The following is a 16,766-nucleotide window of genomic DNA, read 5'->3' as shown; positions in this document are numbered from 1 at the left end:
CCAAAATGATCCCCACCCCCTTATTGCTTTGGGGGTTTGGCTTTATTAACAAGGATATAAGCAATAAGAAAATAAAGTTCAGCTATTTCTAAGGCTTCTCCCTTATGACTGCTCAGCCAGCATCTTAGATGGCCTCTCCCCAGCAAACCATTTTTATCTCCCTTTTACACAAGTGAACTAATAAGCCACCTACCTCAATGAGTCAGCAGAACCCACTTAACCCTTTCCCAGAAGGGTCAAAACTCACTATCAAGATGGTTTGGCTCAGGCTTGTTACAGAACCATATTCTGCCCCTCGGTCTTGAATAATTTATTTGTGCAGCAGACCTAGATTACTGTTTAAATCAAAACGCTACCCAAACAAAGGCTGTGCTGTACAGTGCAAAATGAAACCAATTACTACATCATCTAACGCTCATCTTCTACAGTGTAAGATGCCCCCTACAGTACCGCAGAGGACAGACCTTTCTGTTGAGAACAGCAGCCAGGCACAGAAAGCGGGAGAGAGGTTTTTCAGAGGGAACCAGCCTTTGGTAAAAAGGTAAAGTCAGTGCCAGAAGGTATTGCACCCTTCCACTTTGATCCATCGAAACGGAAGAGCTTTTCCAGACTGAAATTAAAGCATGCTCCAAATATGCATATGCAGAGTTGTTTTCCACAGAGCGCCTTTACCAGGGCTGAAGAGGAAAACGCCTATCCTAACACGCACTGCAGAAATTCAATATGAAACCTCAGCGTGGTGACAAAGCCTGAAACTCCACTACTTCAAAAAAATACACCTCACAAAAGTATGCAGAAATAAGGGATGTATTGTATTACATATTATATTGCGGTAGAAGTGCATTATAAGCCTTATAGCATCTCTGAATGCCTGAAACATTAACAAGACCATGTTCCTTGTGTACATCAGAAATGTAATCCGAGTCTATGCCAAAAAAAAAAAAACAACAAAAAACCCAAACCAAACCCCACCCCACAGCAGTAAAATCTGTTCTTTCTCTTATTTTTGTACCCCTATTATTGTTCAATCAACGGATTTTGAGACTCCATTCACCTGACAATAAGTAGCTATCATTTACCCTAGTCCTGGCTGTCAGAAAGAGTCATCTTTACCTTCAGAGAAGCGGAGATAATGTCTAATCAGTGAGTTATAGTTGAGAGAAATGAGTCTAACTTTAGGAAAATTGGCAGCTGCATTTTGTTATCAGTAATCATTATTTAGATAGCATTGCTGATGTGCCTGGCCTCACACAGACAAGGACAAAGACCAGGCCCTTGCCCTGTGGAGCTTACTGTCTATATTACAGAAATAAAATAGGGAGAGGTACTAACGTAATAATAATGGTGAGCTCGAAGCATCGCAGTGGGAGGGAGAAGGGATGACAAGAAAAAGAAAGACAAAACTTCCTGTGAGGGAGCAATACTGCATCATCCCTCCATTGTCGTTTTACACTTAGCTCTGCCAGAGGGCTTTGTTATTTCAAAATACAGCCTGTACAGAAGAGGGAGCAGATAATTGCAGAGTAGAAATCAGGATAAACTGGCCTAGGTGTTTATAGGAGAGGGGTGGAGGATGTTGACTGGTGACAGGGAGCTGGGGCACTTGGATGCATCAAAGACACAGCGTGGCACCAGCCAGGCAGCGAAGCTGTGGCAGGCTTGGCAGGTCGTGTCACACAAGCTCACAAGGCTCTGCAGGGCACGGCAGGACCTGAGGCTCAGAGCTTGGTGTAATCCGTTAACGTGGAGGCTGTGCCCCCTCCGCCCACTCCGAAAAGCAGGCTCTGCGGCTCAGATACAAGCACCACGGTACCTGTAACACACCAGCCTAACCTGCCATCTCCTAAAAACCAGCGTCCAAGTGCCACCTTCAACAGACACACGCTTTGTCCTTAGGCACGTGGTGCCTTATACCAATGCTTTACTTATACATCATTCTATTATGAGGTCAGTTTGTGTATCACTCTTATTCTTTTAAGGCAATCATGTTGAAAATTTAATACACGACTATAGGCATAAAAGCACAGACTTAGCTGAGCTGCATACGTAAAACAAACTAAAGTCAGTACTTCAGAAACCCAGCCTAACCTAACACTAACCCTAACCCTAACTCCAATGCCATCGCTTTAACTACATTAGAACATAATTTTTAGCTGGCTGATAATATTACCGCGTTTGTCCTTTGTTGACCCAAAGTTATTAGCAGGAACCAACCATGCTGGAGCAGAGGTGACTCCACCTAACAGAAAACAATGGTACCACAGGAATACATTCGTTACTGCACTGAACTTCTAAAAAGAAGGAGGCATCTTCTTTTTTCTAGTATTTCACTTTGCTTCTGCTACTTATTGAAGTAAAAACAGTACATGTATTCTCCTGAACTGTTACTTCTGTAGACATTCGTAAGACCGGTGCAGAAAATGGAGCTTACCTGGCAGCATCTTCTTAGTGGTATAAAGTAACACTGATTAAGAGAGGAACATTCAAGTTCCTAGAAAAGGCTGTTGGCTTCTTCCATTTATGATCAAAAAGATCCTAGAAAAAAATATGTCCAGTCTTTAACGAGACTAGGAAATTGAAATAACCAAAATGGGATGTGATTGGTCGTTTGAATTGAGGTGCCACCATTACTCGCTTTTGCTGCTGAAACATCGTCTGGCTCCTAATGGCTTCTAACATTGTGTTCCTACCTACATTGATCATTTAACACTAGCATCTTCTTTCTGACAAACCACAAACACTTCCAAAACTTGACCTCTTCCCTTTATCGCTTTTGATTAAGAAGAGAACTATCTGCAGGAAATGCCCTACAAACCACAAAGGATTATCAGAAATATAATGATGAGTGATTCAGGGACTCTGTGGCTCTGCTTGTGTTCCTATAATCTGATCTTGGTCACTCTTCCCTTCGCCGCCGGAGCTTTGCCGTAGTTTCTTCTAGTCGGCTTCTCCAAGCAGCGATAATGGCATCATCATCCATCTCTTCTTCCTCTTCTTTACGCACGCTTCGCCTGTACTGAGAGAACTGTCTAGATGCAAATCTTTCCTCACTTTGTTCCACTTTTGCCTCCTTCTTTCCATCTTCTTCAGACTTTGAAAAGCTCTGGGTGAACTTCCTCTTAGCTCCAAATTCTGATATGTCCGACCTGGCCTCCTCTTCACACGCCTCCACATGATGAGATCTAACTCGACTCTGTGTAGATGACTCAGGTGATCCAGAGTCAAAGGACGGTTCAGGTGTTTGGCTGAAAACAGGCAGCTCTGGGCTCTTTTCTCTGGAACTTGTTGTCTCACTGACCCTTGACCTTGTGAACTTATACATCTTTTTGTCCTCTTTGGCAGAAGCAGAGGAAAATCTTGACATGGTTCTCAGTGAATCTCCTTTTGACTCGTAGGAAGAACAGCTGTCTAGCTCTTCTCTTTGGGATCTGGAGAACCTGTAACTGGATGTTTCAGAATCCATCTCTCTAACTTTGGATGATCTGCTGTATTTCTCTCTAGCCTTCTCACTTTGATCATAATATGATGGCGGTTCTCTTTCTGCTCTCAGGCCACTGAGCCACCTAGTAATATCGTTCTCTGTCTCTGACTTTGGTGCGCCTGTGTTTGCAGGTTGACTGGACAGATCGAAGCCTGTATCAGTTCTGTCAACATCTGCTTGCCAGGGCCGCCTGTGGCTGCTTGCTGTGCTCTCTCTGTCATCTTCTACTTCATTTTCCTCTCCTTTGGTCACCTTCTTTTTAAATAAAGTGCTGCGTTTATTGTCTCTGATCACCTTTTCAATTTGATAATCTGACATTTTCTCTCTCATTTCCATCTGCATCTCCTTCTCCTTCCTCCTGAGTTTCTTTAGGTCAACATGATCTGCAAAGAGGCTGTACAGTGGCTTGCTTGTCTGTGTTGTCTTCAGGTTTGAACTAGTCCCTTCTGTCCTTGCGCTTGCTGAGGTACTGCAAGACAGGACAGACTGCGACTCAGCCCTGTGCGTGTCCTGCTGGCGAAGCTGAGAGGTAGCAAAAGATGAACCACTCTGAGCACTGAGAAGAGAAGCCTTATCATCATCTACACGCCTGCCGATGTCTCCTGACATCACGCTGGAGGCCACGGCAGATGATGGACGGGACAGCATCATGATCTCATTTTGCTTTTGAGCAATGGTTTCACTGACCACGTTAGCGATCCAGTTCTGAATGCTTGCCATGGAGATTGTGTCTCCTGGGCCAACTGCGAGATTGGGCAGGGGTATACTTGGCGTCTGAGGCTGGATTGCCCCCGTGCTGCTCCTGGTCTGTGATAACGATGAATTGTTTGTCTGCACGCTCAGTGCAGAAGCTGCATCCTCGGCACCACTTGCAGAAGGTGCTGAGGGCCAGAAAGCTGACAGTGGGATACTCCCACTCATCGTACTGTCTGTCTCCCAGCTGCACATGGACTGGCTTTCTTCTAAAACTTTCTTTGAACGTTCAAGGAGCTCCACACGCCTCTGCTTCTTCTTAGCTGAAGCAGAATCCTCAATTTTGGCAAACTCCACAAATTCCTCCTTGTTTTCATTGCCCACCTTCTTCTGCCGCTTCATCTTCCACGCCTGGTAAGCTGTCAGGTTAATATCTGACAAACTCTTCCCTTCTGTCCCCTCCCCATCTGCTTGGCTGCCATCTTCTGCTGGAGACGGTGCAGATGATGATGATGGTTCTAGATCCTTCTTGTGAAAGCCAAACTGGATCCTCTTGATCTTCCACCTTTCTAGAGGGGTCAACTTGTCTTTGTTCTTTTGGCAGAAATTGTAAAAGGAGCTACTGTCTGAAAACACACTCTCCTCATCCACATCCCTCTCCTTTTTTCCCGTTTCTGGGGAATGTCTCTCCCCACAGTTTCTGTTCTTAGAACGATACCTCTGTGCAGCTTCCTTCTCGATCTCCAGAAGCCTCTGGTTCCACATGTCCCAAGTGCTCTCTGAAGACATAGAGCCTGTGCGGCTCCTCCTCATGCTGCTAAAGCTACTGGCTTCCAGCTGTTGTTTTAGGGTTCGAATCTCAAAACTGCTCACGCTCTCAATGTCACTGAATTCTCCTGATGGGTGAGGTCTTCCTCCCATATTGAAATCTCCATCCTCCTCCCTGGGTGGACCCTCCATTTGGTATTTCTCATTTCTGCGCTGCCAGTCATGGATCCTCTGTTCCACATCCTCCTCAGGTTGTTCCCCTTCCTGATCTGGAAGCTTTGGAGATGTTCTTCTTCCATGGTTAACTCCTGGTTCCTTTGCAGGCAGGCCTTGTTTCTTCCTCCATTCCTCATACAGCTGTTCTTCTTCCTCCTCGCTGATGAGGGTGGAGTGTTTGGAAGCCCAGCTAGTTTTTCCCACTGATGAAGAGTTCATAAGGCTATCCAGCAGGCTGCTGGTGTCCTCTTCTTCTACTGTGATGGAGTGGGCTTTGGCTCCCGTGATGCTTTCTGAGTCCCCAGCTCCAGACAGCTGGGAAGAAGTCCCTGCAGGGACAACAGGACTTTGACTAGGAGTGACTTCTTCATCTCCAGTATGCTCCAGCTCTCGTTCCTCCAGTAACTGTTCGTTGAGCTCCCTTAGCTGTTTCAGAAAGCCATCGTTGGGGTAAATGGCGCGCTTCTTTCTCAGAGTCATCAGAGCCTCTAGGATGGTCATATGGTGGTAGATCATCAGATAAGCAGCCACCAGCACAGCTGAGCGACTGATTCCCATTTCACTGCTGACCAGGATTTTGCCTACAGACATTGAATACAAAAGTAATTAGCTATTTCCAGGAACACAGAGATCTTGCTCCGATACGTAGCACAAAAGCATTCTCTGAACAGTGTTAGATTATATGTTTCAGTGACTGAAACCAATACTAAATATTTGTTAACTTTATCTTAATAAAAATCTAGATAGGTATGAATAAAAAGCACATTCGTTTCGAAATCTGTGAGCAGTCACTTTTTACAACAATCTAAATAATATTTGTATTTTCACCTATACTCTTCACTTCCCCAGATAAACGAAAAGCTTATAATAGGCATTAGAAGGACAAGTGATACAGTGTTCTTGACCTGCCGGCTGACTTAGGGGACGACATTTAAGCTTTCCAGGCTTCAGCTTCCACGTATGTAGAAAGGGAGATATTAGCATTAGCCTCCAAGAAGGTATTGGGAGGATAAGCAAAAGATTTTTTTATAAGGCGCATTATAGGACTTAAATACAATTTCATATTCATCTAATTACATTTTTGCCAGAATCCAGATCTGCTGTTTTGCAAGGTACACTCAGCTACATGTAGACTGGCTGGAGGCCAGAGTCACAGTATATCTGGGAATAGGAGAAGCAAGCAGCTAGCGGAAGAGAGCTGATTTTGACTCTGACAAACTGATACAGCTGCTTCAAACTGCTGGGACCCGCTGTTCTGTAAACAGTGGCTGCAAGAGCTAGAATCAAAGCTGAGGATCTGCTTTGTTTCCTGGCATTTACACAGAAACCACCTCCTGCAGAAAACAGCTTTGGCAAAGAGGAATCATTCTTTAAAGTTACTTTTATAGCAAATTACAGTTAAAGAAAAGCCTGTAAATATGAAGAGAATGTAAATGATGCTTTGCTAGCTTGCAAATAACTGAAATTACTGTTTCTACATGTGTGATTAACTCCAGTTTAATCAAACTGTTTGCACTGAAGCTTTATGAAGCCAGTTTAAACACCGCCTTTCTGACTGCTGGTATGGTACTGCAAGTATTTACCTAAGGTACCTATACCTACAATCTCAAAGCGTCTTTTACACCTTTCTTAGTATCTAGAGTCTCAGTTGCCTTCCAAGTGTTTTAACAGCCCGTAAAGCCTATCTAACAGCTCATCAAAAGGGGGAGATCTCATCCCTCTGCTTTTTTTCAAGGCTCTTTTGCCTCAGTGCCTCCCTCCATGTGTGGGCTCTGGTACTCACCTGGCCCTTTAATGAGCCAGTTCAGCTCACTAATCCAACGGAAAACCATCTCTTCCCTGCTGGGCTGTCATTTTTGCTGGGTTAGTAAGCTGAAGGGTCGATGAATGCCAGCAGCAGTAAGCATCTGTCCTATGCCAAGGGTAACAACGGGAGTTATGATGAAGAACATAGGTGGGTAGAGTGTCCCTCCACACGTTGTTGGTGAGCTATTAAAATCGGTTCAACTTTTCTTGTGTGCTAACAAAACTTACCACTTTTCTCACTGTCGCTTCTACTAAGAGGTAACCTGTTGTGCTTCTACAAAAATTAAATGCATTGAATACATATATGAAGAATATCACTGGTTGTGGTGTTCATTTTCATATTGAATTCCATAAAGAGGTGTATCCATTGAAGATGCAACAAAATGACCAGTATGTGCTGGAGCTCCACAGAATAACAGTTGCCATGGAATTGGAGTCCGGCAAATTATACAGTAGCCTGGGTGTAGACATCCAGAGGCTCAGCCCAGCTGTTTGGATTGTTCTAGTAAATCAGCCTGTTCTATTGTAGCAAGCATGCTGGCAAAACTGAAACTCATGGTGTGCAGGAATATATCAATACATGTAATATTAGCTAATATCAGTATAAAAAATAACATTTATTGGAGCAGGGCTTCACCTCTTTGCAATGGTAGGGTACTTTCAAAACAGCTGAGGGAGGTGGCTTGCAGCCAGTTTGAGTCCCAAGGCATGGGGCTTGCAGCAGGGGCTGCTGAGCTGCCCCCTCTCACTCGTTTGCCCCCTCCTGTTTTGAATGAGGCTTGGCAGAAACGGGCAAGAACTGTTCACCGTAATGGATGCAGAGGACAACGTATCTGCCTTCTACCCAATTACAAATGCGGCATCGGCTGGTTATCAGCGTAACGCTTCCACCCATTAATTCCCAAGCAGTCTGGAACCACCAAAATCTTCTCCTCTTACCCCTGTAAGTCAGCAGTGCTTCGTCAAGGAACTCCGCAGCTGGGCGGAAGTGTTTGGAGATATCCATATCTGGAAAATCGTCCACTTCAATGCCCATGTACTGGATATTCAGACCATTGTAGAAACCTGGTCCTGTGTATACACCTGTACCATGAGCTGCGTTCAAGACATGTGTGATCCCCAGTCTCTTCAAACGGCTTTTATTCACTGCAACGCTTCTTCAGAAAAGAAAAAACAGATGTTAGATACCAGTGCTCCTATTTTGGGTAGGGGAGCAGCTGTCTGCTACAAGGTCTGCAGAGCTCCCAGTCTGTGTTACTCATCCAACACACAGCTCCACTCAGACCTTAATGTCCTTTCAGAGTTCTACAGGTATTCCTTTCCAGTACTCACTGGGAAAAGAAAATGAGAAACCTGCACTCACCAGTAGACTTGCATGCTCAGTTTCCACTGCAGCTTGATTTTAAACTCATCCTGCCATCCTAAGTTCTGGCTGTTTACTTATTTCTCAATTTTTATCACTCTGTAATTGATGCTTTACACCATATCCCTTTCTAATTGTCTGGCCACTTGCACAGTTGTCTCAGACAGCTGAGCCATGGTACAGAAGACCTAACCGTTTCCACTTCATAGTTGCTACGGTATTTCTTTTTTCACTCTCTTTTACATAACAAAGACTTTAGTCCCCATTTCAGGACCAAACTCCCACCAGAACAGTGTAATTTGGGCTCATTTGCCTTTTCCTCTCCTAAATTGTGGAAGCATCAAAATAGCACAGGAAAGCTGCTGATTCTATTCCAGAAGTATTTACTTTTCAGCACACAGAGGTTTTTGTGAGCGTATCTGAAAAACACTGTGGGGCTCTCTAGGGATGCAGGGTATTAGATGCATGTAATACATGTTATGCCTTCAGTGGTTCCATCTGACCCTTCCCATCACTGGGAATCTCATGCAACTTCATGACAAAAGCTGGCACTCACTTTTCTGCTATGAAGACATTAGGCCAGACTTCATCCACAGCATCCCTGGGGGTCTCCAGCCTGTCCTTCACAAGTGCCCTCTGCAAGTCCATCACACATGGTGTGTTAAACAAGCTGGTGTCATCAATCTTTTCCTTAACTCGGTTGTACAGGTCTTCCACCATCAGCTGCCGCGCAGACTCTAACATGCTGGGACACACTGAATCTACCCTGGTGTCCGTTGTCTTCAGTTCTGGAATAAACTGACATTGTAACTAAGAGTATGTAAAACCAATGCAAATATATGACCTGTTGTCCTCGTTTCAGCTGGGATAGATGGAATTTTCTTCTCAGTAGCTGGTGCAGGGCCGTGTTTCGTATGTGGTGTGAGAACAGTGTTGATAGACACTGATGTTTTCAGTTGTTCCTAGGGAATGTTTATACTAAATCAAGTACTTTTCAGTTTCTTGGGCCCTGCCAGCCAGAGGGCTGGAGGGGCACAGGACACTGGGAGGGGACACAGCCAGGACAGCTGACCCAAACTGGCCAAAGCGGTATTCCTTACCATGGGACGTCATGCTGGCTATATAAACTGGGGGAAGAAGGAAGATGGGGACATCTGGCATTATGGCATTTGTCTTCCCGAGTCACTGTTCTGTGTGCTAGAGCCCTGCTGTCCCGGGGATGGCCGAGCCCTGCCTGCCCATGGGGGGTGGGGAACGGATCCCTGGGTTTGCTTTGCTTTGCTTGCGTGCGCGGCTTTTGCTTTGCCTGTTACATTGTTCTTATCTCAGCCCTTGAGTTTTACATTCCTGCCCGATCCTCCTCCCCATCCCTCTGGGCGAGGGGCAGCGAGCGACCATGATCCTGGGTTGCCGGCCAGGGTTAAACCGCAGCACCTGTCATTCTTTGTTCCTGGGACAAGCCCTGTGGCCTGCTTTTTTTCCCAGTAACATCACACCATCCTGTCTGCAGTGTGTGCCTGCACATGCTTTTCTAGCAGCCTCACGGTAGTTAGCAATGGGAAGAGCATATTGCACTGTCCTCTCAGCCCAGAGACCCACACCGGCCAAAGGCCTGGGAGTTACGTGCACGCTTGCTCCAGCCCCAGAAGAAGGCTCCCTAAAGCTTCCCCAGGTGGGGAATTGGAGACGGAGGTGCTGATGTCTTCTGCCTCATATCCAGTGACAGGACCTGTGGGAATGGTTCACAGCTGTGCCGGGGGAGGTTTAGACTGGCCATTAGGAAGCATTTCTGCACTGAGAGGGTGGTCAAACACTGGAATGGGTTTCCTAGAGACGTGGTTGATGCCCCAAGCCTGTCAGTGTTTGAGAGGCATTTGGACAACGCCCTTAATACCGTGCTTTAGCTTTTGGTCACCCTGAATTAGTCAAGCGGTTGGACTAGGTGATCGTTGTAGGTCCCTTCCAACTGAAAGATTCTGGTTTAATCTGTTCTGCTCTATTTTATTCTATCCAGCTTGTGGCAGCAAGCAACCAGCAGTCAAACTGTATTCACCACTGTGGTCCATGATTCTGCCAGGTTCAGTACACAACTTCAAAGGAAGCCACCAAACCTTTCTGTAAATTGTTATTTCTTTGTGGGTTTCACCTCTACCTCATGTGAAGTTTTCTCATAAAGGCTTTTTTATCATTTTAGGATCTCTGGATGAGAAAGGCAAAACAAGTGCAACTCAAGACTCTGTTACTTAGACAGTTCTTTTACCCTTCCTCTTCTTACCTTCATTGATTATTTGTTTGGCAGCCACAGCAGATGACAGGTGGATTGGCTCCATGAAGATGCTCTCGGTATCGGTGTCCGATATCACTGAATACCTGCCAACCAACCACGCCGCCTATCAGGCAAATGTCCTCTACTGGGACCCCATCTCCAGGACTTCAGCCCTTTTCACCCATTCCAGAAGAAAGCAGCAGAGAACTGGAGCAGTGAGGATCTTTTGAAGCTCCAGCTCTTCTCCCACCCCTCACCCCCACTCTGCTCTCCAGGATGGCACTACAGGCTTCAAATATGCCTTGGTATCCAGTGTTTGCAGGATACCTCCCATGGGGAGGAGCTGCAGTGGGCTGGGAGCGCAAGACAATGGAGTGGTGAAGTTTCAGGGTAAAGATCAGTGTCTGGTCTGAGACTGGGAGGGGGATGGATCACAAGGAACAGTCTCACAAGTAGCTCTCACTTAAGGCAGACATACATAAACATTGTCCTAACTAGAATTTATTGAACAATTCAAAACAATGATGCTAGAAGGGTGTTGGGTTTTTTGGTTTGGGGTTTTTTTTTTTCTGTTAGCTAATTGCCTACAAGCATCCTTTGAGTTCTCACAAGCTGTAAGGCAAGCATTAAGATTGAAGCTGTGAATCTCTCCCTCAACACTCAGTACATTGGTCACTTCATTAGCCTGAATCTGTGGTCAGTCTCTCCACTCACATGATGGTGTCTAACTGCAGCTCAGAAACAACTATGAAACCCACAAACACCTCTGAAGGGAGTTCTTCGACACACAGTATGATTTACCTAAGTTTTTGTTAAGCAAAAAAGGGCCACAATCTTGAAAACATTATTTTCATCTGGGTCCACCTGCACAGTTCAAGCAAATCTTTTCTTCCTCAGACTATCTTAAAATATTTTACAGAGCTTTTTCCCTGATGCACACCCTCTACATTTCCTTCCAGATAGAAGCAAATCTTCTCTTCTTCCTCAGACTATCTTAAAATATTTTACAGAGCTTTTTCCCTGATGCACACCCTCTACATTTCCTTCCAGATAGATGGTACAGATCATCGGGACAAGTTTGCTGCCATCACAAAAGATACTTGGCAATGCAGGCTCGCGGTACTTGCAACATGTTGTTTTTGTTTAATTAACGCAGGGGAGGGAGGGCAATTAATGTGCAGTCAGGGTGCAGCAAAGTGTCTGGAGAGTTAAACTGCTTTCATTCTCCAGAATCAAAATGGAAGGCACCACCATCAGAAACCAGTTAATGGTCTCGTTATTTAGTGGTGTTCCAGCACTTGTCAACCGTGACGGAAAGTAATCCCTTTCTAGCTCTTCAAAGGAGTTTATGAGGTGAGCAAGGGGACTCTCAGCCTCATTTACAGGACATGACACACATTTGCAACTATGCCCTGCCTTTAATTCACTTTGCTGTAAAGGTTGCCTCCAAGCTCAATCAAAAGATAACAGCTGGTAGTCATCCGCCCCCACAGCCTCAGCACTTTTACCTGGGGCTGCCCCAAGCAGCCGTGAAACACACAGGTGCAAACTGCCCCAGCCTGGATGCTCCAAGGGTTTCGCTCTGGTTGGGAAGGACCTTGGCGTTTTCATCATTGCTCTCAGCATTGACAGCAAGGAAAAAAGGGGAGGGGGAAGGGAGGGGAAGGGAGGGGAAGGGGAGGGGAAGGGAAGGGAGGGGAAGGGAGGGGAGGGGAGGGGAGAGAAAGGGAAGGGAAGGGAAAGGAAGGGAAGGGAAGGGAAGGGAAGGGAAGAAAATAAACTGGAGAGGTGCTTCTATTCATTTTGAGTGACTGATGAACAGTAGGAGAGTGATTTACCAAGTTCAATACATAATTTTACTTTATGTGAGCTCAGTGAACTTCCTAAACAATTTTAAAAGGCATGTAGTTAAATGAAATAAGCACTCTATCTTCATTTTTCTGCAGTGCTCCACAGTTAATGGGAAACATTTCATAACCTCCTACTTGCTGAAGGGCCACTGGGGCAGGTTGTTTTTAAACTCGATCCTTACTCCCTGCCTTCAGCTAAAGCATCTCAAAGTGTACACAAAGCCCTGAAGAGCATTTTGCTTTAGGAAAAGAGTACTAAGGGATGCATTTTTCCTTGTATTAGGTGAAAACACATCTAATCATGCTTGGTTTGCTTGAGGTAACTCAATTTTTGCTTGCACTGTGACAGCCTCCTGTTCAGTGCCTGAAGCCAGTAGCCAAAGATGCGCTGACCCAAACCCAGATTTGAAGTTCCTCAGTCTCTCTGGGGCTGGGAAAGGTTAATATCAACATTAAAAAATCCACAGGTCCTTACAACGGACAGGAAGACAAGGCTGAATTTGGGAAGAGTTGAAATCTGGATCAGAAGTTTCAGCGCGCGGGTGGACGCGAGAGGATGAGGCAGGGAAGAGCAATGACACCACCCCATAGTAACGCCTTCTGCAATTAATCCCCACTGCGTGTGTGTACTCTCTCAGGGGATGGATGAATTAGTGCAGGAGCCCTGTCTCTCCCGCCTGTCTCCCTGCTCGTATGCTAACCCCTGCCTCAGGGAAGCGTCTCCATCCAAATGCCTGTGCGGAGAGGAGGTGGCGGAAGAGGAGGGAGGGCAAGCTGCTCTACCGCCTGCTACCAGGAGGCCGTGGCAGTGCCCAGGAGGCCGTGGCAGTGCCCAGGAGGCCGTGGCAGTGCCCAGGAGGCCGTGGCAGTGCCCGCCGCAAGCATACTCACAAGCTGGGTGAGGGGCTGCGGAGATAGTGGGCTTGCACAGCCTTCACGTCTGGTCCCTTCTCCTCGTCGGGCACCGCCTGCTCGCTGTCCGAATCTCTGCCGCTGGCCATGGCGGCTGTGAGAGGATCCGCTGTGAGGGGAGCACGGCAGGAGAGAGGGCCGTTACAGAGGTCCACGTGGGAGCCCATCCCTCGGCCATGGGGTGGTGGTGGCAGGGGGCGCACAGCAGAAGGGGCTCCCACATCTTGCTCCCCAAACCCTGCAAGGAGCCCCTGCGGCAGGCCAGCTGCACTGGCTCCTCTGCCAGGGTGCCTGCCGTTCCCCAGGCCTCGTGCAGCTCCCTGGCTGCTCCCCAGCGAGCGCCCATGCCCTTCTTGCCTGTGAGTAAGCGTGCAGGAAGGCCAGGAAGGAAGGGGTGGTGGGGCAGAAACTCTATCCCCTCCCTGGCCAGCTCAGCCCCTGCGGTGGCTGGAAGGAGCTATACACAGCCAGGGCCGGACTGGAAGGAACAAGAAACATGAGACATCGCCTCTCCAAAATGAAACACTCCTAAAGCTCAAGGCCAAAGGCGCTTTAAGCCTTAGGATTTTGTCCTTATAACCCTTTGTGGGGAGGCTACCGTGCCTCCCCCAGGTGTGGGAGAGCAGGGGGGCCATAGCGCTGTCAGGAACATGAAAACACGCAACCAACGCTTCCCCAGCGCCGGCCAGAGGGATGCCAGCCCCGCCGTGCCGTGGCAGCCGATGGCGGCTCCGGAGGGCCCCAGCAGCCAGCCTCAGGCGGGAGCACGGCAGCCGTGTGCCACCAGCGGGGCTGAGAGGTGGCTGCTGCTGGCAGGGCAGGCAGGGGAGCAAGGGAAGGGCACTTACCCCCTGTGCCTGGACGACTTCACCAGGGGTCCTTGCTGGAGGCACGGTGGGGAGTCCGGTGAGTAGGGCAGGAACCCTGGCAGAGAACGGTAACGGGGGAGAGAAATCAGCTGCCCCCTCTCGCTTGCTCTGCGGCTTCTTCATCAAGGGGCAGGACAACTGTCAGCACCAAACCTTTATCAGCTTTCTAAATATAGCGTTGTCCTAATGCTGGCTGCTGGATTGCACAGGGAAAGAATTCAGTGCCTCATAGATGGCAGCTGGTCAAGCACTTAACTCCTTCCCCGCTGTGGGCTGGATCCTCCGACATTTCCCAGTTGTAGGAGGAGCCCAGAGACAGTGAATTCAGCTGGACCTTTGCCTGCAGGGAACCTCCAGGCAAGTGGGATCCCATCAGGCACAACCTGAAATGTTGGTATGACCTCTGATGTCCTTGGGAAACACAGTGCAGGGTGAGCTACTCCAAGCTTACTAGAAGTAAGCTACCTGCCAACTACCTGGGCTTCTGTAACATCTTTGATACTGTCCACAACTTTCTTACCTCTAATTTGGAGAGATGGATGTGATGGATGGACTATTCGATGGATAAGGATTTGGCTCCATGGCTACATCCAGTTACAGTCAGTGGCTCGGTGTCCAAACGGAGATCAGTAACAAGTGGCGCCCCTGAGGGTTCCGTACTGGGACCAGTACTGTTCAATATCTTTATTAATGACAGACAGCGGGCATAGACTGAGCGCACCCTCAGAAATTCTGTGGATGACACCAAGCTGAGCGGTGCAGTTGATTTGGTAGAAGAAAGGGATACATCCTGGGTGGCATCCAGGAGAACACTGACAGGCTGGAGGAGTGGGCCCATGTGAACCTCATGAGGTTCAACAAGGCCAGGTGCAAGGTCCTACACCTGGGCCAGGGTGGGACAACCCCCAATATCGATACAGGCTGGGGAATGAATGGATTCAGAGCAGCCCTGCAGAGGAGGACTTGAGGGTACCAGTGCATGAAAAACTGGATGTGAGCCAGCAATGTGCGCATGCAGCTCAGAAAGCCAGCCTCACCCTGGGCTGCATCAGAAGAAGCGTGGCCAGCAGGTCAAGGGAGGCGATTCTCCCCCTTCTACTCAGCTTTCGTGAGACCCCATCTGGAGTCCTGCGTCCAGCTCTGGAGTAACCAGCACAAGACATGGACCTGTTGGAGTGAGTCCAGAGGGCCATCAAGATGATCAGAGGGCTGGAGCACCTCTCCCATGAAGAAAGGCTGAGAGAGTCGGAGCTATTCAGCCTGGGGAAGGTCCTAGGGAGACCCTACCGCAGCCCTTCAGTACTTAAAGGGGATGGCATAAGATGGAGAGACACTTTTTACCAGGGTCTATAGTGACAGGACAAGGGGCAATAGTTTTAAAATAAGAGTGTAGATGTACATTAGATATAAGGAAGAAATCTTTTACTATAAGGGTGGTAAGACACTGGAACAGGTTGTCCAGAGAAATTGTGGATGCCCCATCATTAAAGTGTTCAAGGCCAGTTTGGGTGGGCTTTTGAGCAACCTTATCTAGTGAAAAATGTTCCTGTTTATGGCAGGGAGGTTGGACTACATGATCTTTAAAGGCCCCTTATGACACAAACCATTGTATGATTAGCTGATTTTTGTTCTTGGAAGAGCTAGGAATGAGGTACACTGTGTTTTCTGCAATGTCTTTTCGAAGAGGAAACCTCCACTTCCCATCACTTGACTACTCAGCAAAGCTCATGGGCCAGGGTGGTCCAAGGCAGAACCAGATGAAAGCCTAAATGCTACTCACCCATACTGAGGGCTCCAGTTCTGAGTCATGCAATGACATCCCACTGTTGATTCCTTTTGCAAACAAACAAGAAAGGAAGCAGAAAAAAGACCCGACCCATCTCATACCACAGGAACCCTTGCTGCTGCACAGTGCCTGGCCGGGCCTGCGCACACCCCTTCCTTCTGACCTGAGCACCGCATCGCCACACAGGGATGGGGCCACAACTGTAGGGATGCCACATCATGGCACGGAGGAGCAGTGAAACAGGCACTCAGGTCTTTGTGTGCTCATAGCCCAGACTTGCGTTAACACAGTTACAGGGGTGGGCAACTAGTAACCAGAGAAATTGTTGTCTTGAATCGAGGGTGTGATATCACGGGGAGAAATGGATTACTAATTTCAGGTTTGAAGAGATCTCAATGGTTTATTATACCAAAAGAGGATCAATTGTGTTGATCTTACAGCTGCCTCCTCTGGGCAATGCCATTTTTAGCCGCTTCTGCAATGCAGTACCACATGTGTTCTTGTTAATTACCGCTGACTGAGGCAGGAAGTGATCTAAAGGCGTCTGCCTATGGACTCCCTTATTATGGGAGAACAGAGTTGTCAAAGGACCTAAATGTTGTGGGATCACATACGCCATTGACATCCAATAAAAACTGATGCTTTCAAGTCACTGAGCTGTTTCTGAAAATACCTGTTCATGAATCTTTAAGGATGCAACTGCAGCAGGGGATGATGGCTAGACCCAAAATGCCCACTGCTCTGCTCCCATGTAGA

General features: G+C 47.5%; 1 protein-coding gene across 1 annotated transcript; it reads right to left on the bottom strand.

Annotated features, from left to right (window-relative positions):
- Positions 1-1,007: 1,007 nt before the first annotated feature.
- On the bottom strand, positions 1,008-13,447 carry STYXL2 (serine/threonine/tyrosine interacting like 2). The gene is made up of 5 exons (XM_040584183.1): positions 13,335-13,447; positions 10,603-10,697; positions 8,884-9,115; positions 7,904-8,121; positions 1,008-5,739 (listed from the first exon to the last, which is right to left on the bottom strand). The coding sequence occupies exons 1-5, from the start codon at positions 13,442-13,444 to the stop codon at positions 2,897-2,899; spliced, it is 3,498 nt and encodes a 1,165-aa protein (XP_040440117.1). The 5' UTR covers positions 13,445-13,447; the 3' UTR covers positions 1,008-2,896.
- Between the last annotated feature and the right edge of the window lie 3,319 nt (positions 13,448-16,766).

The sequence above is a fragment of the Falco naumanni genome, chromosome 2, assembly GCF_017639655.2.
Source record: "Falco naumanni isolate bFalNau1 chromosome 2, bFalNau1.pat, whole genome shotgun sequence".
NCBI lineage: Eukaryota > Metazoa > Chordata > Aves > Falconiformes > Falconidae > Falco > Falco naumanni.
The sequence above is the reverse complement of the archived record's forward strand: the minus strand, read 5'-3'. Positions and strand labels throughout refer to the sequence as shown.

Excerpts from the sequence above, each read along its gene's own strand:
- STYXL2 (XM_040584183.1), bottom strand. The coding sequence starts at position 13,444 with ATGGCCAGCGGCAGAGATTCGGACAGCGAGCAGGCGGTGCCCGACGAG. Across the intron at positions 9,116-10,602 it reads CAAACAAATAATCAATGAAG|AACTGAAGACAACGGACACC; the intron begins GTAAGAAGAGGA and ends AGTTTATTCCAG. Across the intron at positions 8,122-8,883 it reads AATGTCTTCATAGCAGAAAA|AAGCGTTGCAGTGAATAAAA; the intron begins GTGAGTGCCAGC and ends TCTTTTCTGAAG.